The sequence below is a fragment of the Podarcis tiliguerta genome (genome assembly GCF_965153285.1).
Source record: "Podarcis tiliguerta genome assembly, chromosome: 3".
Classification (NCBI taxonomy): Eukaryota; Metazoa; Chordata; class Lepidosauria; order Squamata; family Lacertidae; genus Podarcis; species Podarcis tiliguerta.
The window spans coordinates 114,820,300-114,845,062 of NC_139536.1; the positions used below are offsets into that span (position 1 = coordinate 114,820,300).

The 24,763-nt window shown below is 43.6% G+C and overlaps 1 protein-coding gene across 1 annotated transcript; it reads left to right on the forward strand.

Moving 5' to 3' along the window:
- Positions 1 to 563: 563 nt before the first annotated feature.
- On the forward strand, positions 564 to 23,664 carry MCM3 (minichromosome maintenance complex component 3). The gene is made up of 17 exons (XM_083435323.1): positions 564 to 792; positions 1,862 to 1,974; positions 3,484 to 3,692; positions 4,781 to 4,911; positions 5,649 to 5,887; positions 7,303 to 7,411; positions 8,129 to 8,282; positions 8,819 to 8,950; positions 9,769 to 9,977; positions 11,426 to 11,600; positions 12,338 to 12,464; positions 14,090 to 14,240; positions 15,448 to 15,588; positions 18,912 to 19,015; positions 20,775 to 20,866; positions 22,055 to 22,127; positions 22,969 to 23,664. Exons 1-17 carry the CDS (start codon positions 715 to 717, stop codon positions 23,165 to 23,167), a joined length of 2,436 nt encoding a protein of 811 aa, XP_083291449.1. The 5' UTR covers positions 564 to 714; the 3' UTR covers positions 23,168 to 23,664.
- Positions 23,665 to 24,763: the final 1,099 nt, after the last annotated feature.

Sequence of the window (24,763 nt, forward strand, 5' to 3'; positions counted from 1 at the left end):
GACGTGGTGGGCTATTCATGGGCCTGATCCTGCAAGGCTCTTCTTTCCTGGAGAATCCCAGGGATAACAGGCAGTGGAGAGCAATCTTGCACTAGAGCATGGGTAGGCAAACTAAGGCCCGGGGGCCGGATGCAGCTCAGTCGCCTTCCCAATCTGGCCCCCGGGATGGTTCCCGGAATCAGCGTGTTTTAACATGAGTAAAAAGTGTGCTTTTATTTAAAATGCATCTCTGGGTTATTTGTGGGGCATAGGAATTTGTTCTCCCCCCCCCCCAAAAAAATATAGTCCGGCCCCCCACAAGGTCTGCGGGACAGGGGACCGGCCCCCTGCTGAAAAAGTTCGCTGGCCCTTATTTGGTGGGGGAAAGGCCTATTACCGCCCCCTCCTGGCTGCAGTGTTACAGGCAGGCTCATTTCGCGCGGGAAACCGAGAGAAATCAGGAAGTCATGGCCGCGAACTACAAGCCCCACAATGCACCGGGGGCGCAAGGGCCCGCCTCCTCCCTCCGCGCCTACCGCCGGATTGGCCGGCTGTTTCCGGACGTGCGCGGCGCCGCGAGCGGAGTTCCGCGCCGCGCGTGCCGTTCCATTGGGCGGCGTGTTCGAGAGCCCCGCCCCCCGCCCTCCGCTCGGTTTGGCGGGAAAAGGCGGCGCGCTTTTGGCGCCAAAACCGTGAGGGAGCCGGAGCTGGAAGAGGACGGAGCCGGGAGGAAGGATGGCGGCGGCGTTGGCGCTGGACGACGCGGAGCTGAGGGAGGCCCAGAGGGACTACCTGGACTTCCTGGACGACGAGGTGCGCGGGGGGGGGGGGTGAGTGGGCCGGGCGGCGGCCGAGCATGTGCAGAGTGCAGCTTCGTGACTCGTTAGGACTTGGGCCTCGGCGCGCCTCGCTTCGTAAAATTGAATTCATTGGAATCCCGATTTTGTGGGCGACGCGCCTCGGTGCCTGTGGAAACCTCTCGCGTCCTCCTCGGGCCGGGCGGGGCTGCGAAGGGGCTTTGGCGAAAGGCCGGGGGGGGGGTCATAGGGGTGAGGCAGGCCTAGGTGGGTGGGGGTCCCCTGGGGGAAGGAAGGCTTAAGCCCCCAGGGAATAGAGCTCACGCTCATCCTGATGGTTATGCTACGTGGATACTGTGTATATATATATATATATATGTGTGTGTGTGTGTGTGTGTATGCATATGTATGTATATATGTGTGCGTATACAGTGGTACCTCGGGTTACATACGCTTCAGGTTACAGACTCCGCTAACCCAGAAATATTACCTCGGGTTAAGAACTTTGCTTCAGGATGAGAACAGAAATCGTGCTCCAGCGGCAGCAGGTGGCCCCATTAGCTAAAGTGGTGCTTCAGGTTAAGAAGAGTTTCAGGTTAAGAACAGATCTCCGGAACGAATTAAGTACTTAAACCGAGGTACCACTGTGCATATATATATATGTGTGTGTATATACACACACACACACACACACAGTGGTACATCTGGATACGAATGGGATCCATTCTGGAGCCCTGTTTGCATCCTGAAGCGAACGCAGCCCACGTCTGCGTGTCACGATTTGCCGCTTCCGCGCATGCGCATAACATCATTTTGACCGTATGTGCATGCGTGAGCGGCGAAACCCAAAAGTAACGCATTCCGTTACTTCCGGGTCGCTGCGGAGCGCAACCCGAAAGTGCTCAACCTGAAGCAACTTCCACCTGAGGTGTGACTGTATATATATGTGTGTGTGTGTGTGTGTACAGGTGTATAGTTGCAATTGTTTCTATTTGGGGGGATGTCACCCTGCACGATGCCGGTGTCCCTTGCAATTCTTTGGGTCTTGGGCTCCAGCAAAGGTTGTGATCTGATCTTTGTTGCAGGAAGACCAGGGGATTTACCAGAGTAAAGTCCGGGACATGATTAGCGACAACCAGTACCGCCTGATTGTGAACATCAATGACCTCCGAAGAAAAAATGAGAAAAGAGCCAGTCGGTAAGTTACACTTGTGCTGGGTCACCGCGGATAGATAGATGATAGATATAGTGTGTGTATGTTTATGCTTTCGTTGAGATTCCTGTATTGCGGAGGGGTTGGACTAGATGACTCTAGGGGTCCCTTCCAACTCTTACCCTTCCCCCTCCCTTTTCTTTTGGTTAGCTACAGTACTTGTAAGCTCAGGAACATCTCACTGCCTCCTGTACAGTGGTGCCTCACAAGACGAAAAGAATCCGTTCCGGGAGTCTTTTCGTCTTGCGGTTTTTTCGTCTTGCGAAGCAAGCCCATTGACGGATTAGCGCTATTAGCGCTATTGGCACTTTAAGGGCTAAAAACGGCTTTTTAAGGGGTGGGGGATTAGCGGTTTTGCTGCTAAAATGCTTTTAGCAGCTTAGCGATTCAGAATAAGGGGTTTTGGAGCCAAAAAAACCCTCAAAATTTTTCGTCAATTTTCGTCTTGTGAAGCAAGCCCATAGGGAAATTCGTCTTGCGAAGCGCCTCTGCAGACAGAAAACCCTTTCGTCTTGCGGGTTTTCCGTCTTGTGAGGCATTCGTCTTGCGGGGCACAACTGTACAACTGTTTTTTTAATAACCGAATACAAATAGATCTGCTGTATATAATGCAACGTTTAAGACACAAAAGCCTTAATATTCATCACACTGGGATGGAATCAAAGAACTACATACGACAGCTACTTTTTAAAGAATAAGATGCTACTGTCAATGTGACTGATAAATGATTTAAAATTGCCACAGTAAGAAACTTTTATATGTGGAATTAAATTGGGAGCAGGGTTTGAAAATATAAAACAGCCTGTTGAGTGGTAACACAACGTAAACAATAAGCTCAAAAGAGATGAAAAAGGAAGAGAAGGCTGTCTTAAGTGCTTTTCAGGAGCCATGGTGGCTGATTTCTCTGGCTCTTGTCATTGGAAAGCTTCCAGGTGTTGCATTTCTTAGCTAGGGCAGCCCATTATAGAATCATAGAATTGTGGATTTGGAAGGACCCCTGAGGATTCTCGCCCTGCAGTGTCCAACCCCTTTCAGTGCAGGAATCTCAACTAGATCATGCATGAAATCCAGGTGTCTCCCATCTTATATTTATGCAGCGGATTCTTCCTGCCTAAATGTTATGAAGATTTAGCATACGTAGAGTAAAATGGCAGAAGTTGATGTAGTTTCCATATAGGAAGAAAGAACTGTTTGGCCACAGAGATGGGAGAGCCAATAAGCATCCCTTAGAACAGTGTTCCCCAACCTTGGGCCTCCAGCTGTTTTTGGACTACAACTCCCATCATCCCTCGCTAGCAAGACCTGTGGTCAAGGATGATGGGAATTGTAGTCCAAAAACAGCTGGAGGCCCAAGGTTGGGGAACACTGCCTTAGAAGACCAGGGATCTTTTGTCTCCCTTCCCCTGGAAAAAACTGCCAGCAACTGACATATTGGTAGGGGCTGACGTGGCATTGGGGATTCTGACACCAGAGTCTTGTTCATCTTTGCTCCAGTTTGCTGAACAGTGCCTTTGAGGAGATGGTGGCTTTCCAGCGTGCCCTGAAGGACTTTGTTGCTTCTGTTGATGCCACCTATTCCAAGCAGTATGAAGATTTTTACATTGGGCTTGAGGGAAGCTTTGGATCGAAACATGTGACACCACGGACGCTGACATCCCACTTTCTCAGCTGCATTGTCTGTGTGGAGGGTATTGTAACGAAATGTGAGTTAAAAAACAAAGTGAGGACAGCTTTTAACACTGCATGGATGGGAATGTGGTGGGACCAATGGTAGTCTTCTCAAGCACTTAAGGCCCTCTCGTGATTTCTCTGCGAAAACATGTACCATCAGTGATCTAAGTAAATGACTCTGCAGGGCAAAGCTAAGTGTGGCATAATGGATATAGTGACCCTATTTGGGTGTTGCCACGAGGTATAGAGAAAACAATGGGGGGGGGGCGCAATGGCAATGAGAATGCTGCCCACAGGCCTCAACTTGCAGAGGACAACTGTGTGAAGCAGGGAACCTTTTGTATCCACGGGTTCCACAATGAACAGGGAGCCTCCTCGGATGCAGGACTCCAGAGGGTGCCTGTTTCACACAGTTGCCCTCTGCAAGTCTGCAAATCGAGGCTGATAGTGCCAGACTGAAGAGGGCAGGGGTGCAGCGATCACACAACCCCTTGTTTCTCCCTGTGTGTTTTTATGTGCCTTGTGGTAATACCTGTATAGGTCTTATGTATTTGGGTGGAAGTAAATGTTACCTTGGCAAATGCCTTTTTGACTGGGGTGGGGCCACTCACAAAGGAAGATAGGTGACTGGGGTGGGGTTTGTCTCTTGATGCTACTGTGGGAGAGGACATTTGTGTGGAAACAGCGGTACGGGGAGTGGGCCAGGAGCAGCGGAATTTCCCCCCAGCCGGTTGGAGACTGTCAATCTAGCTTTGGGATTTCTTCCTGTCTTTGCATTAGCTGGAAGAGAGACAGTGTAAGAATCTGACAAGGAATTGGGAATGTTGAAGCACATTCTGAAAAAGAACATTCATGAGCTCTGATGTTGCTCGTGGCTATTCCTGGGGAGTAAGGAAGCCCCTGTGGGAAATAGATTTCCTTTGGGGTCAGTTACAGCATATTTAAACAGGTATTTAGGCTGTAGCCCTGGACAGAATCAGGCTTTTAATGTTAGGCTCTGAAATGGAAATTTGGAATTTCACTTGCGAATGTCTGGGGTGAATGCTGTTTATGCAACATCTCTTTTTGCAGAGTATTGTGACCTAAAATAAAATTAAAGGCTGTTCCCACTCCAACACAGGTTCTTTGGTCCGCCCAAAGATTGTGCGCAGTGTGCACTATTGCCCTGCTACCAAGAAGACAATTGAACGCCGGTACACAGATATGACATCCCTGGAACCTTTTCCATCAGCTGCTGTTTACCCTACCAAGGTGAGCCAAGTGGGTTCCGTGTCCTCAAGGGTGTTCCCATCAACAGGGTAGGCATTCCTCAGTGGATCTTTTATCCAAATTATCTCAATTCCATTTTCTCCTCCGTTTCCCACCTCTTTAAGAGCACTTCTTTCATGTATTCTTTTTCTGCTAAAAGGAGAGAGAATTGAGGGAGGCTATTTGTCCTGTTGCCCTTTGTGCTCCCTGAAAATTGGTTCTAAATGATGCACCCCCCCCCAAAAAAATTGTTGTCTGAAAGGGTTTGTGCTGTTCAATATCTCTATGTGTAACCCCTTCTCCAAAACAGCTGCTGCAGCAACAGATGCTTCTGCAACTGCTTCTACATAGTGATCTACTGGTCAGCTTGTAACCTTCCTTAACTGTGACGATTTTGTTTTGGCTGAAAAACCAGCTGTGTCTTGATACATTGTGAACTGCCTTGAGACCTGCAGGTATAGGGCAGTATACAAATTTAACAAATAATAATAGCAGAAAGTGTTGATGTGTTGAAGTAGTGAGTCTACCAGAATCTCTTCAATTTATTTGCCCATAAAAAACCCAATTATTTTATGATCCTCCAAGCTTACAGTTAAAATAATCTCTCATGACGTACCTTGCTAAATTACTTAACGACAGCATTTCCCTAAGTGGCACTTGGACCTGGGCGCCACCTAGTGTGGACATAACAGGCTACACTAAAAAGCTTGTTATATTTTTATCTTACGCTGGTTATCTAGGATGAAGAGAACAACCCACTTGAGACAGAGTTTGGCCTGTCTACCTACAAGGACCACCAGACAATCACAATCCAAGAGATGCCAGAGAAAGCACCAGCTGGGCAGCTCCCTCGCTCTGTGGACATCATTTTAGACGATGACTTGGTAGACAAGGTGAAACCAGGGGACAGAGTGCAGGTCATTGGGACGTTCCGTTGTCTGCCAGGAAAGAAAGGTGGCTACACTTCAGGGACGTTTAGGTAAAATTCTCAACAGGCAAGCTTATTTGTTGGCGTGCTGTCATAAAATCAAACTACTCAGCAAGGATTCTTGCCCTTACTGCTGCCTCCTTGTCACAGAATCTGAAAACATTATCTGCCTAGTTATGGTAACGATATTACAACATTTTAAACTTCATTCCTCTTGTCTGTTAAATCTTCTGGCAGTTTACAAAGATTCTGCCTTGTCCCAGGGAAGGTATTGCTATGCCAAGACCTGCCCCCCCCCCCATTCTATAAGAGGATTAATGTCAGTTTATTTCACAAAGGACATTGCCAAATATATGTGCCGAAAAAATTCCAGATAGCCTGACTTCTAAAGGGCATCATGCAGATCTTAGTTCTCTTGATAAATTGTGTGATTCTGTCCTTCACACATGTTCTTATGATCGTTTTATGCATTGACTTGCTGTTTCTGGTCTGTGTGATCTCTGTTGGCCTCTCTCAGTATGAGGTTTTTTTGTTTGTTTCTGTTTCTCTGTCTCTCCCATCATAAGAATTTGCCTGAAGCCCCTCACAAAATGGTTTCCTTTGTTTCTCCTCCATCACACTTTTCTCCTAAAATTGCAGGTGGTGCATACATAAGAATTTACACATGCCAATATGTAAATTGTGAATGCAAAATCTGATAATCCCTATACCCTCCCATTGAACATGCCATTCTTCCGTGTAGGAAAGTAGCAGCACCCAGAAGACTTAGTATCATATTCAGAGGTCCACAAATTGTTCTTTGGCTTAGTAGCCAATTAATACTTTCCCTAGGTAATTTGGGTTTACTAGAAGTGCTTCTGAAGGCTTTTCCCTTTCTGCTGATCAAGTACAACCTGCCTGTCCTCACACTAAATTAAGGAGAAGGGGCTGTAGGACAGATGACATTGTTCCCCATCTGTGTGCACAGGCTTCCCCCACTTCAGACTTGCCTTTAACATGAGGCCAGTATTGGGAAGCAGCCGTGGCAGGGAGGTAGTGTGTAATTAGTTCAGGTTCATTGTGGCTTGTGTACATAGTGCTAAACCATGGCTTCTAGCTGCATGTGAACCAGCCCATCATCTTGGAGACCATTCATATAGTATAAGAAGAAAGCAGACAAAGACTCTTCAGATGGTGTTTTAACTCTGTGTGTGTTTAAAAAACAACAACTGGAGATACATTTTAGTGAATATAAGTCTTTTGAAAATTTAAAACATTATAGCTCTGCAGATATTAATGTAGTGAAGTGGAGTATGGCTTAAAAAAAGGTTCCCTGAGCATTGTACCTTCTCTAAGGTCTCATTGGAAATGGACCAAACACTTGTTGACTAAGATTTGTCAAAAAAAAAAAGAGCAATCTTCCGCTAATCTGCAGCTGGTCAGTCTAGACCTGTAACAAAGGGTCTGTGTTTTCTCACCTTCTCTAGGACTATTCTGATTGCTTGCCAAGTGAAGCAAATGAATAAGGAGGTTCGGCCTGAATATTCATCAGCTGATATTTCCAAGATAAAAAAATTCAGCAAAAGCCACTCAAAGGTAAATTGGGCTATGATGTTAGGGCAATTTCACATATTTTGCTTGGGAAGATTCAGGTTTGCTCTTAATGTTGACTCAGCAGGGTTGCAACCAATCCGTGTGCTTCTTGTAGTCAGTTCTGAGGCGTACAATGTTTTAACCATGTGCCTAAAAATGGAATGTGTTAAGTGGACCTTGTAAACTTTGTGCTAAAAACTGTGGTTGCAGAGAGTAGTGTGAAGGGCTTTAGATCTTAATTATAAGGAGCCTGTTTATAATAAAATCAAAACTAAAAGTAAGATTAGGAATGTCTGCATTGAATTTATAAAAATCTATTATGTTTAAAGCCATTTTTACTCTGCTCATTTTATGGTTTATTCAGTTTTAAATTGTGGGGTTTTGTTATTGTGAGACATTGATGTATACTAGCCTTCAAATACTGCTAATAAGCAAATACATTTTAGTGTGTTTCTGTAGTGCTATCTTGCACTGACGTATCCCATAATGTATCATGATCACTGTACTGTAAAACATTTTTTCAACTGATACTGAAAAATATTAGTTCTGGTGTGGGTGTTACCTTAAACCAGTTCTGACACTCCATACAATTGTGGTAGAACCCTCCTTTTCCTGATGTGCCTTGAAAGTAGTTTTGATTTCTGTTGCCATTTGAAACTATGGTTAATTGTCTATGGGCACCTCCTAATACATTTTTCTGCTATTGCTTCCTGAAATTAGGATGTGTTTGATCAACTGTCAAGGTCTCTGGCTCCCAGTATCCATGGCCATGAGTACATCAAGAAGGCAATTCTCTGCATGCTGCTAGGGGGAGTGGAGAAGGTGCTGGAGAACAAAAGTCGCCTCCGAGGGGATATTAACATCCTGCTAATTGGTATGACTGTGGGCACTTTTCTTTTAAAAAATATATATCATGGAAATGTTCATAGCTTGCTAGCCATAGTTTAGATGTTTTTAATTGTTTTGAAGATGTTTTGTTTTATTGCTTTGCCACTTAGTTGTCCTGTAGTAGTTGGGGCCAGGGCCACCCATCTGTCAATCACCTAATGCCTCTGTGACCTCGTGTGACCTGTTTGGGCTTCTGCAATTTGAAATCAAACCCCATTGGCAAAGGCACAGTCCAAGTGGCACTGGTCAGCTGATGGCCAGCACTTGTGAAGTCCCAAGCACAGCACTTTGCATAGGGCTTTTTGGGTGCTGATCATCAGCCAATCAGCAATGCCTGCAAAACCCCTTTTGGCCCAACTTCAGCTTTCTCTGCCCCATACCTGATGCTATAGACGACATCAAGTGTAAGACAGGTGAGCATGGTTTGGCCATGATAGTCTCATGGGCCAAAATGGAAGGCTAGAGGTTCTGTACTGAGGCGGTGTTAACATCATAACAAGCTCACTGTCTCTTCTCTTTCAGGTGACCCTTCTGTTGCAAAGTCTCAGTTGCTGCGTTATGTGCTGTGCACAGCTCCACGGGCCATCCCCACCACAGGCAGGGGTTCCTCTGGAGTTGGTCTGACTGCTGCCGTCACTACAGACCCGGAAACTGGTAAGGAGCAGGCTAACGCGCAAGGTTAGCAGTCATTGCAATGGGAAATAGGCTGATGACTGGCTCTCTGAAGTCAAAATAGTGTGTTCTTGTGTGGCAGCTGGAGCCAGAACTGGAGACATCAATGGGGCACAGCTCTGTGGAGAGCAAAGTTGCCTTATGGCTGTTACAAATTGGCTTATATCTCTTGCTCTGCTACCAGCTTGCTGGTTATAACTGGTTTGGGTCTTCGTGTTCCTTGCTGGAAAAATGGGTGTGTGTTTTAATCCTTTGTAACACTTATGCATATCTGTGGACAAAAACATGTTCAATATCCTCCTTTGCATTGAGCAGAAGTGAGTCACTGGGAAAGTACAAAGTTGCTGCTAGTTGAATTGCAGAAGTAAGCATTTATGTGCAGGATCTGCACAGATTATTGGCAGCTTCATAGATGGAAATAGTACTCTAGGAGCTAATTCTGCTAAATAGCCTGTCTTTCAGGTGGAACAGCAGCCTTTGGCTAATATGTACTGCTTAGCATCTCACTTCTGGAGATGAATGCTCAAATTGTGGTCAGTGGATGGGTGTAATCAACGTGTGTGCTTCGATTTTCTGATCCAGGGCAACTGGAGGCCCATAGCAATGGGCTAGACTGTCTTTGATCATCTTGTAGGGCTTATTGAATGTTAAGGGACAGTGCTGGGATACTGTATTCATGGAGATGGGGAAGTAGTATAACACTTGAGTGCTTGGATATCAGTATTCCAGTTCACCCAGTTGGAAAGTTGTGAAGGGAGCTGTGTCCAAACTCATGTGTACTCTCAATTTACTGTCTTCAGGAGAGCGTTGTCTGGAAGCAGGTGCCATGGTCTTGGCTGACCGAGGTGTGGTATGCATTGATGAATTTGATAAGATGTCTGACATTGACCGCACAGCTATCCATGAGGTGATGGAGCAAGGTCGCGTTACCATTGCCAAGGCGGGTATTCAGGCCCAGCTCAATGCTCGCTGCAGTGTCCTAGCAGCTGCCAACCCAGTGTATGGAAAGGTGAGTACTTGCGGAATGCTTCTTCAGGCACACCTAATGGCAAAGTTGTTGACTTTGCAGACTGTTCCAGTTTCCTTTGTATTGCTTTAAATTTTGATACCGGTTTTGTTAGTCACTTTCTGTTTTGTTTTTTTAAAAAATAATATTTATTAGATATTTTATAATTATAAAGAAAAAAGAAAATAGAGAGAAACAATACATAGATTCAACAAACAATACATCAACAATAAAAAGATACAATACAACAATACAACAAGAACAAAACAAAAACATTTAAACACGCATCCAAATTTCATATCTATATCTTTCATTTGCTTATTTCCTCGACTTCCTCGCACCTCCCTTTTTTGTATTCTAGTTCAAATTTGCTAGTTCAACAAATCCTTTCCCTCTTCAAATTTTGTTCTATAATTTATCCTAACGCAATTTAACTTTAAATTTTCCACTTTAACACATTAACAATTAATATTCATTTAGTTCTTAATAACACTTCTGCTAAAACCATATAACTTCATTCCAATATTCTTCTAACATTCATTAACTTTGCAATATTTCTATAAATATACTTTAAATTTTTTCCAATCTTCCTCCATCAACTCTTCTCCCTGGTCTCGGATTCTGCCAGTCACAGTTTTGTTAGTCACTTTCTGGGGCTTCAGCTAAAGAGGTTGTGCCTTCCTCAGATGGTCATATACATTCTCACATACTGCTGATAGTGAACCCCTGGCATAGTTTCAGGTGGAATTCTCCAGTTGGCATCAATCTGCATTTTGCACTTTGTTCAGTGACTGGCAAGCGGGTAGGGTGCTTCCTGCCCTCTTTCCCCCAAGTTGATAGAGAAAGAGTTCTTTGAAACATGTGATCCAGATGAACTTGCCACGTGAGTTGATACTGTGGTCTTCCATGCAATGAGTGATGTTTGCTGACAGGTACATGCTGTGAATTGTACTAAACACGTTTTACTTAATCCATTTATAGCCTGCCTTATATAAGATTTCAGGGTGGATAATTTAATATTAAAAAATTAAAACCAAGTGCTGTAATACGTAGGCAAAGGAAACAAGGTATATTAATAGACGTGATTGTTGCTGCTCCCAAAATTGGCTGTAAAAATGGCAATAGCCTTGCCAAGCAGGCCAGAGTCACCACAATGGTTTGTGTTTGTTTGTCTTTATTTGAAAATGGAGTTCTTTGATGTAATAGAGAATGAGGGGAACGTGAATGGCAAGCTTTGGCTGTCATTCACCTGCATTTTCTGTACTCAGAAACAGTACCATGGTATGCATGAGTACCAATATTTGTGCTGCTTATTTTTTTTTATTTCAGAAAATACTGGGTTTCTCTTTATTGCTCTCCCTGTCCAGTAGGCCTTATTTCCCTCTTTAGGAATAAGATACTCTTAACAGTTGCAGGCTGAACGTGCTGTTTTTTCTTATAACTTTTTACAGTATGACCAATACAAAACCCCCATGGAGAACATTGGCTTGCAGGACTCTCTACTGTCTCGATTTGATTTGCTCTTCATTGTCTTGGATCAAATGGATCCAGAGCTAGATCGGGAGATTTCGGACCATGTTTTGCGGATGCATCGTTACAGAGCAGCTGGTGAACAGGATGGAGATGGTGAGTCTCTCTTCCCGAAAAGCTTTGTGGGAAATCCTGTGTGACATGAGAATTAATCGGAGTTACCCGAGGCTTCTTTCTTTTGCAAGCAACACTCCTGTTGCGCCATGGCATATTTTCAGGTCTTCACTTGCTGTTGTGGGAGGTGGAATGATCATGCTAAGTTGCCTGTGGAACGCAGGGATGCTCCTAACATTAGATAAGGAATTCCACCCCAACTAATAGGAAGCCAGGTTGCAAGTCGAGGAGACTTTTCTCCTATCACGGGGATCAGAGAACCATTTCAGCACAAGGGCCACATCTCCTCTTGGGCAACATGCCCCTTGTGGGTAGGGTCAGAGTCAAAAATGGACCGATAATACAAGCTTATTTCACCACGCCTGCTTTCATTATTAGAGGGAGCTTTGGCAGCTTGGCTCTTCCCATCCCTGCAGGGAAGCTGTACCAGCCAGAATTTCCACTTCTACATGGCTGTGTATAGGAATGGTGCCACTGAACGCACAGTGCATGCCTAGAGAGGCCCATGCACATGTCAGTAAAGGCACTGCCCAATTGCTATAATATTTTCTCATCGGTAGTGACTTAAAACTTGCTCTGCTGCTCAGATTTTTTTTTCTTTTAAATGGAGCTTTTCAGGAAACAGTACAGTGAGAAGGTGCTGGTTTTTGTGTCTGTTGCTATAGTAATTGAATGTGACCTAGATATGTCTCCAGGCAACCCTTCCCTTCTCTTTCCAGCCATGCCTTTGGGCAGCACCGTTGAGCTGTTGGCCACTGATGATCCTGCCTTTGCTGAGGAGGAGGACCACGAGCTGCAGGTGTATGAAAAACACGACGATCTACTGCATGGGCCTAAAAGGAGGAAGTGAGTGCCTCCCACAGTCTTCCTCATTGCAGATAGATTGATTGCTGTAATCTCTTCTCCTGCCCCACTTACCGTAGCTTAATACACAGGTGGCTTAAAGCACAGCCTCCAAACCTTATAGAAATGCAAATCAGTAGCCTATATTCAGGGGCCCTATATTACACACACACTCCCTATAGGACAGAAAGTTTTGGTTAGATAGTATAAGAGCAGCCCAGCTGGATCAAACCAAAGGTCCGGCTTTTATTTTCCAATGGTGAGCTGTGTGTCTGAAAGTTCACAGGCAGGAGATGGAAGGAACTGCCCTACTCTTGTTGTTCGCCAGCCTCTCATTGCAGGGATGAGCTATAGATAGGCTGCATCTTCCATGACTCCCCTCTTTTGAAGCTATCCAACCCCCAACTAGCCCTGCACCTTGTGGCAATCAATTCATTGACTTCCTTAACACTTACTGTGATCTGTGGTGGATCTATTGCCAATTCAAAGTCATTGGGTGACATGTATTGTGGCAAGAGAGGAGAACTTTTGGCTCCAGCATTTATGAGTTTATAAGCTTTTGTTCATATTACCCCCTTAGTAGTTTCCCCCCACTAAACTTAAAAGCCTTAAGCACTGTTGCTCTTCCTCATAGAGGAGATTCCGCCCCTCCATCTTTTTTGTGCTGGGGACCCCCCTACTACTTTCCTTCTCTGCACAGGGCAGTTCTGGGAGTTGGAAGTAAGGAGAGTCCTCCAGAGAGGCACGACACCCCCCCCCACACACATTTTTCTGAGACTTACCTCCTGCAAGGTGCTTCCACCCCAGTTCTTTTTTTAAAAAAAAATCATTTTTATTAAGTTTTACAATAAGTATAAAGCGACAAAAGTAAGAAAAAAATAAACCACAGCACAACAAAAATGAAAAAATACAATAACACACAAACACAAAACAGAGAAAAAAAATAAAATAAAAGCAATTTTTATCCTCATTATATTCTTGGCATTAACTTATTTCTGCGACCTCCCCAGACCTCCCTTCCCTGTATTCCAGATCATATATTCTATCAGCAAATTCCTTCCCTCTGTCTTGATACGATTTTGTCATAATTTTAATATCTTAATATAGCTGTATTTCCTTATATCTTAAAATATTGGGTCTTTTTTAATCTTTAAACTTTTTACTAAAAACCTTTTACATTCAATCTGGTGTCATCAAACATTCATTATCTTATAGTGTTTCTGTAGATAGTCTTTGAGCTTCCTCCAATCTTCCTTCACCATCTCTTCTCCCTGGTCTCTGATTCTGCCAGTCATCTCTGCCAATTCCATATAGTCCATGACTTTCATCTGCCATTCTTCCAGCGTGGGTAGCTCCTGTGTCTTCCAATACTGTGCGATGAGTATTCTTGCTGCTGTTGTAGCATACATAAAAAAGGTCCTATCTTTCTTATGCACCTGTTGGCCGACAAATACAAACATTAGTTTAGGGATGTGAGGCTGCAGGGTTCATAAAAGGGAAATGGCAAATGGGTTCACTGGCTTTAATTCTCATCTTTTTACAGTTAGGGCTGTGTATTCGACCCATTGAAGGGAGGAACCTACTTTGAATTGCTTACAGAACTTGATCACTTTGCGTTTGCCAAACAGAGAGAAGATCGTTAGTGTGGAGTTCATGAGGAAATACATTCATTTCGCCAAGATGATCAAGCCAGTCTTGACCGAGGAAGCAGCAGCCTTCATCGCTCAGGAATATTCTTCTCTTCGTAGTCAGGACCAGATCAGCTCTGATGTGGCTAGAGTGAGTAGGGGGCTGGGTCCTTTTTACTGGGGAAAAAGTGGGGGAGAAGAGCAAAGCTGAAATTGAGAAAATTACATATTACATATGATGTAGTAGCACAAGAACATTGTGTTAAGACACAAAGAAACCCAAGTTCAGACACCTGCTGAACTGCAGAGGTTTCTGGATGGCAATGGGCATATGGTTGTTCCTCAGCTTACTTTACACCACTGGACTGCTGAGGTAAAAGCAATGTTTATTTTGAACTCTTAGGAGGAACAAATAATTGTACTGTATATTTGAATCAAAGTAGTCTTGACTATGCAGATGTTTTGCTTTCCGATGTGCAGCTTAGCTGCTTTTCAGTCAGCCGAACTTGGCCTGGAAATCCTCACTTTCCTCTCTGAATAACAGCAGCAGGGGAACAATGCTATAGGGCTGCAGCACTGCTTAATAAGAGGATTTTGTGCAGATGGAAGTTGCATCATCACGTTCCTTGGCCCCCATCCATAACATACAAAATCTAGGAGTGGAGCCTGTAGCCTCAGATTAAAATCCCATTGAATTTAAAGCACGCTTTTTTAAAAAAAATGCAACTGCATGTAACACACTAGTATTGGCAGATGGGTGGGCAGATTCTTTTTATGGATCTGAGAAATTACATGTACAGTGCACACTCAGGTGCAAACGTGATCCGTTCGGGATGCATGTTCGCAACCCGCAGCGGCGTGTCTGCATACGCACAGGTTGCAATCTGGCGCTTCTGCACATGTGCAAAGCGCGATTTAGCGCTTCTGTGCATAGGCAACTGCCGAAACCCGGAAGGAACCCATTCCGGTACTTCCGGGTTTCGGCAGTTCTGTAACCTGAAAATATGCAACCTGAAGCGTCTGTAACCCGAGGTATGACTGCATTTGGTTTTCATATTTTTTTCCTTTTTCAAAGGCTGCATGTAGTTGTCTCCTGTCTAGGAGAGACAGACAGAGACATTAGCAGTTCACATTGTGGAAGATTACAGGAGCATGTAGTGCTTATCAGATGTTTGTCCTGCAGCTTGAATTGTCAGCTGCGTAACCTTGGTAGTCTCCTTGCTTGGCTATAGCAAAAGAGCCCTGTGGCTTCTCCCCTTTATGTGCTGCTATGTGTTTGTTCTGAAAGTGATTGCCTGAAATGGGAGTCTCATTATTTTTATCATTCAGCAGCTCAATGGTTCTATCTTACTTTCCAGACTTCCCCTATAACGGCCCGTACGCTGGAAACTCTGATCAGACTCTCAACTGCACATGCTAAAGCCAGGATGAGCAAAACAGTGGACAAGCAGGATGCCAAAGCTGCTTTAGAGCTCGTGCAATTTGCCTACTTCAAAAAGGTGTGCAAACTGTTGTTGGAATGCCTGTTATCATAACAAAACAAAAAACAAAAAAATGCATCTAACCTGGGGACAGGTATTTGGTAGCGCTTGGCTTGTATCTTTTAATGGTACTAACGTCATCCATTATTTCAAGTGTTCTTCCCTGTAAATGTTCCCAAGGTGGCCTATAGTGATCAGTAATTAGATAGACTTTACCTTCATATTCACAAATGGCAGAAGAGGATGCTGGTCTTTTCTCATCGAGTGGCAGAGGTTTGCTTACCATATGTTTCGCTCTATAGGACGCAACGGATGATAAAACGCACCTAGTTTGGGGGGGAGGAAACAAGAAGAAAAAAATTCTGAACCCCAGAAGCCAGAACAGCAAGAGGGATCTGGCTTCTGGGATAGCCTCTTGCTGTTCTGGCTTCGGGGACAGCCTGTGAAGCCTCCGCAGGGCAGTGGGATGCCTTCACCCTGCTGCCCTGCGGAGGCTTTGCGCAGCTAACCCCAAGCTAGAACAGCGAGATGGAGTGCTGCGCAGTGCTGCGTCTCCCTATTCTGGCTTTGGGCTTAGCCGTGCAGCCTGTATTCGCTCCATAAGATGCACACATATTTTCCCTTACTTTTTAGAAGGGAAAAAGTGCGTCCTAAAGAGGGAAAATACGGTAATTGTATTGCTGCTCCAAAAACCTATAGTTTTGTAATGGCTCAGCACTTGTGTGAATTGCTACACAGATGTCGCTGGATTGGAAAGGAGAACTCCCATCACTCTGCTGAGTGCAGGAGCCAGAATTATTGCTGCTGTGCTGAAGCTTTTCCCTGACAATGGTTGTTGCTGTGCACAGCTCTGCTGCACAAAGTAGAGCTCTGTTGCACTTGACTTCTGGCCAGGGTTGAGGCAGGACCAATTACTAGTCCTTCAGGAGGGGATCAAAGGGCCGTTTGCATGTGCTGAAGCAATACATGCATCCTTGTTCCTGAAGGGTAAAGGATTTTCAGTAGCAAAAAGTAAGTGCACCATGATGCTGCCCCACTTAGCCAAGGGCAGAATGAGAGAGCGCAGGTAACTATTTACCATGTGGTGACTTGCAGCACTGTTAGGACCACTTGATATAAGTCAGTTGTTGTAGTAGTATCCTACCAAGAGACAAAAATCTTGTCATTCCCGCCCCCTGCAGATTTCTGAGCAGTTGTGCACAGGTGATAAAATTCTCTTCACTTGGCTTGTATTTGGTATCTTGACACACATCGGCAATCCTTTCATACAAAGGGTGAGATTGGGAAACGAAAGTAGGAATGCTGCAGGTTGGATGAGCAGAAGAAGTGGAGCAACCTGCCTCCTCTGCTGCCCAGACTCCTTGAACTCATGAGGAAGGGACGTAGCTTGGTGGTAGAGCACATGCTTTTATGTTCAAAAGATCAGCTGTCTCCAGGTAGGGCCGAGAGAGGCTCCTGTTGGAAACCCTGGAGAATGGAAGTGGTACTCAGTTAGATGGACCAACGGTGTGATGCAGTAAAAGACACCTTCCTTTATTAGTAACTAATGTACCGTATTTGTCGTTCCATAAGACGCACCTTTTTCCCTCCTAAAAAGGGGAAATGTGTGTGCGTCTTATGGAATGAATGCAGGCTGCGCAGCTATCGCTGAAGCCAGCAGAGCAAGAGCGAGAACTGTGCAGTGCCTCTTGTTCTGCTGGCTTCCCAGCGAAGCGGGAGGAGGAACAGAAGGGAGCCCTTATGGAGCCCCTTGTGTCCCTCATCCTGCTTCGCTGGGAAGCCAGCAGAGCAAGAGCAGCTGCGCAGCTCTCCCTCTTGCTCTGCTGCCTTCAGCGATAACTGCGCAGTTTGCTCTGGCTTTTCAGGGAAGTGGGAGACGGGACGGAGGGCAGCCCGTCAGTCCCTTCTACCACCTCCCGGAAAAGCCAGCAAGAGCCGCTCTATCTTTAAAGAGGCGTGCTGAGCGAGCGTGTCTGCGGCTCTTGCTGGCTTTTCTTGTTTTCCTCCTCTAAAAACTAGGTGTGTCTCATGGTCTTGTGTGTCTTATAGAGCAAAAAATACGGTATATGAATCTGCCCCTCGTTACTTGGACATTAGCTGGTTGATCCTGATCTCAGCTCCATGTTGTTGATGGCAAGCTGGAGCCAACAGAGACTGCAGTGGCTATACTAAGTGATGAATACTTACTTCTCTAGTAGTGTTCCTGGGGGCTTTTGAGTGAGATTGTGGGTGGATTGTGCCTTCTTGAGATATGTAGGAGAATTTACAGTCTCCTGAATTACAAAGCATTTCACAGATGCAGGTGGCCAGTAAATCAATCTCTTTGTCCATACAGCCACCATTTATTTATGTAAGAATATTTATTTACTGCCATTTCATTTTTTAAAATTAAGTAGTTCACAACAGCTATGCATAAAACCATACAATAAAAACCATATAAAACGAGTTTAAATCAGATAACTGTTGTGGAAATAGGTATTCTTAATTGCCTGCATAAGCCTGATGGAATAAAAAAGTGTCTTAGCTAGTCGCCACATAATTTTGGTCCAGCGAGCAGGAAAATCAGAGTCAGTTTTTATCAGGTGTGTTGTGAAACGAATGGTTGCATTCTTCTACACATTGTCTCTAAACCCTTGCAGTATTAATCATAATGCAGAAGTCACCATGCTTCTGTGCAGGTAATATGTCTCCTCAAGCTACAGTGTTGGGTAGCTCATTTATTTGGAGACTGAACCTTAATTAAGGCTTAAAATCACCTAAGATTCACCCTCCTGTTCTAAGGAGCCACATTGCTGATTGCTTCTGCCTTTTTTTATTTTATTTTTTGCACCTTCTGATTATTATTTTTTTATTAAAGATTTTCTTGGTTTACAAAAGTATGTGCAATCTCTCTCTCTTTTTTTCTCCAAGTAACATTTTTTACAGATCAGTTTCATTTGTTGAGACATTAGGAAGAAAAGGGGGAAAGAGGTGGGGGGGTGGGGTCGGGTGGCGATGTTTCTATTTTACTTAATATATGTGGAGTTTTGTGTCAGCGTCGCTTGTGCAGGTTCTCTGCTATTCACTTGTGTTCCTTTGGTGGTGAGAGAGGTTGGGGTTAGCCTAGGGTGTGGTTGTTTGTTTGTGATTGGCTGTGGTGATCTTTGTTTTCATGTGTGAGTGGGGTGGGTGGGTGTTTTGGATCAGGTTAGCCATATTGATTTGTATGTTGTTGGTGGATTTTTGTCATTGTCTTGTTGGGCTGTGTATATGGCTTCTGCCTTTAAGACTTCTCGGCTCCTGAGCAAATGGCTGATTAGCTGAACTACTTATAGATTATTTGGGCTTCTCTCATTTCAAAGGTTTTGGAAAAAGAAAAGAAGCGAAAGAAGCAGACTGAAGATGGTTCAGACCCAGACACAGAGAATGAAGCTGCACAAGAAAGTGAAACGAGAGAGAAAAAGAGGTAAGTAAAGAAAAGCGGTGTAAGGAGAACCCACACGTGCTTTTTTGTTCTTCAAGAAAAAGTCTTCATTGGGCAGCAGAGAGCAAAACCACAAAATTGTCATATTTAATGGATCATCTTGCATTTCCATCTCATTGCAACTATCTGTTCAGCCGGTGGCTCACTTGGTGGGTTGCTTTCAGACAGTTACATGCAGCTCACTGGCCCAGATAATCTGGGTCACATTGTGTGTGTTTTGCATAATGCACAAGCTGTGTGGCTGCACACAATAATGTACAGGGTGGGGAACCTCTGGCTCACAGAGCAAGCGTGAGGCCATTTTCAGGAACCCCACCTGACATCATACATGATGCCAGGTGCGGGGAAGGTAAGGGAGGCACTTGAAAGCAACAATTGGGAGCTTAAAGCAAGCAAGATGCACTTCCGGTCCTATGGAAAGCCCTTGCCAGGATGCTTGCTTGGAAGTTCTGAAAGTTGGGGCTTCAAAGGGAAGCATCACATGACATCAGGTGATGGGCAGGTGGGCAGCTTTGAAACAACTCATTTCATTATTTTTTTTAAAATAATATTTATTAAAAGTTTTATAGTTACAGAAAAAAAAGTATAAGAAAAAAGCAATAAAAAATTAACAAACAATACATCGAAAATAGAAAGAAAAAACAATACATCAAATCAACAAGAAAAAAAAAAACATTTAAAAACACATCCAATTTCCGTATCTTTATCTTTCATTTACTTATTTCCTCGACTTCCTCACGCCTCCCTTTTTTGTATTCTAGTTCAAATTAGCTAATTCAGCAAATCCTTTCCCTCTTTCTCAATTTTTGTTCTATAATTTATCTTAACACAGTCTAAAATTTTCCATTTTAGCCCATTAACAATCAGTTTTTGCTTAATTCTTTATAACATTTCTGCTAAAACCATATAATTTCATTCCAGTATTCTTCTAACATTCCTTAATTTTACAGTATTTCTGTAAATATACTTTAAATTTTTTCCAATCTTCTTCCATCGACTCTTCTCCCTGGTCTCGGATTCTGCCAGTCATTTCTGCCATTGAAACAACTCATTTCAATAGGTAACCAGTGCAGTCTACGCACAGCAGATGGGTTGCACATTCCTTCTCCAACCCCAAATAATGACATCTAAAACAAAAAGCAATATAATTGTCGTTCCCCCCCGTACATCCATGTAAATTAAAGACAAGTAGCAGAGACCAGGAATGTAAATGGCTACAATTAGGTTACTGCATAGAATATGGCTTTTAATGTAAAATCTGGAATACTTTGGACTGCTTTCTTCTAAAGCAGGGATGGGGGGGACCTTTGGGCTTCCAGACATAGTTGAGTTACCGCTTCCCTCAGCCTTGACCATTGACCATGCTGTCTAGAGCTGATGGGAGTTGTAATTGAGCAATATCTGAAGGGCTGCAAGTTTCAAACCCATCTGAAGGACAAACCTGAAGTAGGTAATAAAACTAGAAGAGTCTGGAAGGTACTTTATTCACCCCGTAGCTTTCTGCCTCCCTTTGTCACTGGCTTCCAGTCTTACCCTCCTTTTCAGTCCCCTACCCAGGTAGAAGATAGGAGGGAGGGAGAGTTTCACAGAATAAGTTTTTACAGTTTTTTAAAAAATAAAACGAGTTTTCTAGCTCATTATCTCCTCTCCCTCCCTTTCTCCACAAATCTACACACTCCAGGTATTTCTATCCATTTGTGGGTGGTGAGAATATTGCTATAAACTTTTTGTCCTTCTGTAGGAGGAAAACGCGTTCTAGTGATCATCAGCCAGTGGAAGGGGAGACTCACGATCCCTATTCCTTCAGCGACACTGAAGAGGAAATGCCAGAAGGTGAGCAGTTTCCCTCAGGTCTTCCTCAGGCTAGTAGATGAATGGATTCAGATCAAAAAAAGCATTCATGCGCTATATTTTTGATTCATTTGCACAGTAGAATCTGCCCACAAGGTATTTCAGCATGCAGTTGGCTGCAAAAGTCACTTCACCTCTGGCAAGCTTGCTGAAAGTGTGATAGCTTTTCTGTTTTCGCCATTCCAGAATTTACCACTTGCACAATGTTCATATACTCAGTATTTGTTTCTCCAGTACTTGCAAACCTTTTGAGTTAACTTTGCTCTTATGTCTCTTAAAATCCACTGCTCTTTAACCAAAAAAGGTGCTTTATTTTTCTGTGGTAACAGTAATCAAGAAATAAAACGGTATGTAACAGGGCAACCCTACAGAAGATGGCTAAGGAATAAATCGCACTGAGTTCAGTGAGACTTGTTACTAGGTTTGTGGATGTAGGATTATAGCATCAGTCATAGGCCTTGGTTTGATGCCTTTCCACTAGACCACACAGGCTGCCTGTTAAATATTTGCTATATAAATAGGGTAATTTTCAGAGAGAGAGAGAGAGAGAGAGAGCTGTGTTGGTTTGTTGCAGCAAAAACAATGAAGTCTTATAGTTTAAAGACTGAGCAAATCTATTAGAGCAACAAATCTGTTATTCATTAATTACCAGTTAGACACATCTGATGAAGAGGATGAGTCCATTAAAGTTTATCCTGGTGTATAATAGATAAAAGGGACGCGGGTGGCGCTGTGGATAAAAGCCTCAGCACCTAGGACTTGCCGATCGAAAGGTCGGCGGTTCGAATCCCCGCGGCGGGGTGCGCTCCCGTCGCTCGGTCCCAGCGCCTGCCAACCTAGCAGTTTGAAAGCACCTCCGGGTGCAAGTAGATAAATAGGGACCGCTTACTGGCGGGAAGGTAAACGGCGTTTCCGTGTGCTGTGTTAGCTCGCCCGATGCGGCTTTGTCACGCTGGCCACGTGACCCAGAAGTGTCTGCGGACAGCGCTGGCTCCCGGCCTCTAGAGTGAGATGAGCGCACAACCCTAGAGTCTGTCAAGACTGGCCCATACGGGCAGGGGTACCTTTACCTTTACCTATAATAGATAAAAGTTTGTTGATGAATATTTGACATTGCATTCCCCTATTTTGTGACACCTTCAAGACTAACTCATCTCTCCTTGATATTAGTTGAGGCGCACACTCCCAAGACTACTGAACCTTTGGGCACTGGTGAGACTAAGTCAAAGCTGGCCGAATCCAGGTGGGTAGTATGCAAATAAATATTACAGGTCAGAGTTTAATGGTATGCAGGCTGAAGCACTAGTGTGATCCTTGGGACTTTGTAGAATTACAAGTAGTCCTGTGGCTGGTCATTTTGAAAATGTGGTAGTTTAAATAAATAAAACAAATAAGGCCATGCTCATTCTGATCCTTGATGTGAAAACTCATTTGTCAGTATTATTTTCAGAGGCTAACAGTGCAATCTCAACTGTGTCTACTCATAAATAAGTCCTATTGAATGAGACTTACTCCCAGATAAGGGCAGTTGGGATTTCAGTCTTATTGTAGTTTTCTGTAGTTCAAAGTAATTTTATAATAAGACCCAAGATTGTCATGTCTGAAAGATTGTCAAATGATGCTAGTTATTTATGACTAAGGTATGCAAATTAGCTGCATCTCTTTTGGCTCACTGTAAAGTTTCATGTTGATCCAGTGAGGGATTTTCCCATCTCCCCACCCCCGCTGAGCCTCATAAGGCATAAACATAAGGATTTCCTTCAGTGGCTTCATGGCTGGGCTTTTTAAGATCCAAAGTGCCCCACTTGAGGGATCATCCAGTTCACCCTCTTTCACCCTGTTCTGTATTCTCTCTATTAAAGATGGATAGAGACTGCAGACTGCTGTCGCTTCCTGCAGCAGAAACACAGTGGCCTCTTGTGGCAGAGGCAGAGAATAATATGCAAACAGCGGTGGGAGACTCAGAGCTCAAACACTGTTCTTTAAAAGCATCTCAGCTGCTTCATGGCTTGAGAGCCTAGCCGAGTTCTGTGTAGCCAAACCATACTGTTTGATTCCTTGTTTGTTTTCTTCTACCTGCACAGACTGAAAGCATTCAAGGCTGCCCTTCTGGAGGTATTCAAAGCTGCTCATGCGCAGTCTGTGGGGTTGAAGAGCCTAATGGAGTCCATCAATCGAGACAACCCAAACCCTTTTTCATCTGCGGAAGTCAAGGTGGCCTTGGAACAGATGCAAGATGACAACCAGATCATGATGTCAGATGATATAATTTTCCTGATCTGATGAACAGCTCCTTGGTGTGGAGAATCCCCTTTTCAGCACCTTCCTATAAGGACCATCTAAAAAGTTTGGCTTTCCTCACCTGAGCCATCTAGATTAGGAGAACGGACTGCAACTTGGGATGCCCATGTTATAAAACATTTATTTGCCTTGGGTTTTTTCTTCTTGCAAGGGAGAACACATTTACATTCAAAAGTACTTAATTGCAATCTTTAGTTAAAAATCACTGGTATGTCATAAAGAAACCAGTGGTGGAAAGAAACATCTGTGCAAATCTCCTGTTGTTAAACGTATAGAGGCTGACATAGCACAGTGGTGCAATTCTAAGCTTTTCACCTTTGTCCCCTCAACTATCACAGCCTACAATGCCTGCAATTTGTTGTTATTTAGCAGCTCAAATTTTCTTCACGAATGTAATTACTTGACACGGACTTTTAATAAATAACCCAAATGTGGTTGTAGTGAATGAAGCTATTAAAGTATATTTGCAACCAAAGACAGCTCTACAAATATTAAATTTCTCTCACTGTGTATCTGTACTCATGCGTAGCTCCTCTTCCCCATTCTATACGCTGCCAGCTTTGCCTTTGGGAACAAAGATTCCAAAATTAAATCATGGGTGAGTCATGTTTCTGTTACATAACATTGAAAGCAATTGCTTTTTTCTGAAGTTATTTTGGTTACTGGAGTATAGCATGCATCAAGATGATCCTGGAAGCCTCATCTTGCATACAGCTAGAGAAAATTACTTCCACAGGCAGCTACATGTCTCCCTCATAAGACAGCCATGTGTCTTATCATTGCAAAGTGATATGGGAATTGAGCTAGGAAGGCTAAAAACTTCTTTCTGTATTCTGCCTGCGGTCTTTATCTTGTCCTTTTTGATACCGTGGGTGTTTTGCAGCTAGAATTAAAATGGAAAATGTATAGAAACAGTAAAAGCCATTCTAAAAAATGTATATTTTTTAAGATTGCAAGGAAATAGAACATTTGGGATTTGTAAGCAGAACTTCCTTAACCTGAGATACCTGCTGGTCTAGGCAGCATTACTGAGTGACCCTAGCAGGCTTATGAACAGGTTAGGTGCTGTCTGCTTTGGGTGAAGCTTGGTTCCTGAGGTGGCCCTGCTCCAGGGCTGGTTCCAAGGTGCATAGCATCTGCCACTACAAAACATTTGTGCAGAATTGTGTTTCCTACAAGTGCAGTGCCTCCCCCTGAATTTTTAATCTCTTCTTCATTTTCCTTGTCTCTTTTATAATAAACTTTAATTTCTTTCTCTTTTTTTGTATCTAATTTTTATTAAATTTTCTGTTTTACAATTTAAAATACTCATTTTACATCCTTAAGATATCAATAACTTGCCTTCTCTTTCCATGGTTCATTTTAATTATCATAAATCAGTGTATATTTTACAAAAACTATACCATTCAGTATTCCATTATTGCATCCATCAAAACTTATTTACACTGTTGAATTTATCTTAATGCTGCCAGCTTTTTAAGCTGTACACAATTATTTCCCGTATATTCAATAAATGTTTTCCAATCCTCTTTAAACATGTGCTTTTCTTGTTCTCTTATTCTATATGTTAATAAACTT

What these genes read in the sequence shown, in the direction of transcription:
- MCM3 (XM_083435323.1), top strand. Translation starts at nt 715, where the DNA reads ATGGCGGCGGCGTTGGCGCTGGACGACGCGGAGCTGAGGGAGGCCCAG. An exon ending in CACTACAGACCCGGAAACTG is followed by an intron (nt 8,951 to 9,768) that starts GTAAGGAGCAGG and finishes TACTGTCTTCAG; the next exon opens with GAGAGCGTTGTCTGGAAGCA. An exon ending in GAAACGAGAGAGAAAAAGAG is followed by an intron (nt 19,016 to 20,774) that starts GTAAGTAAAGAA and finishes GTCCTTCTGTAG; the next exon opens with GAGGAAAACGCGTTCTAGTG.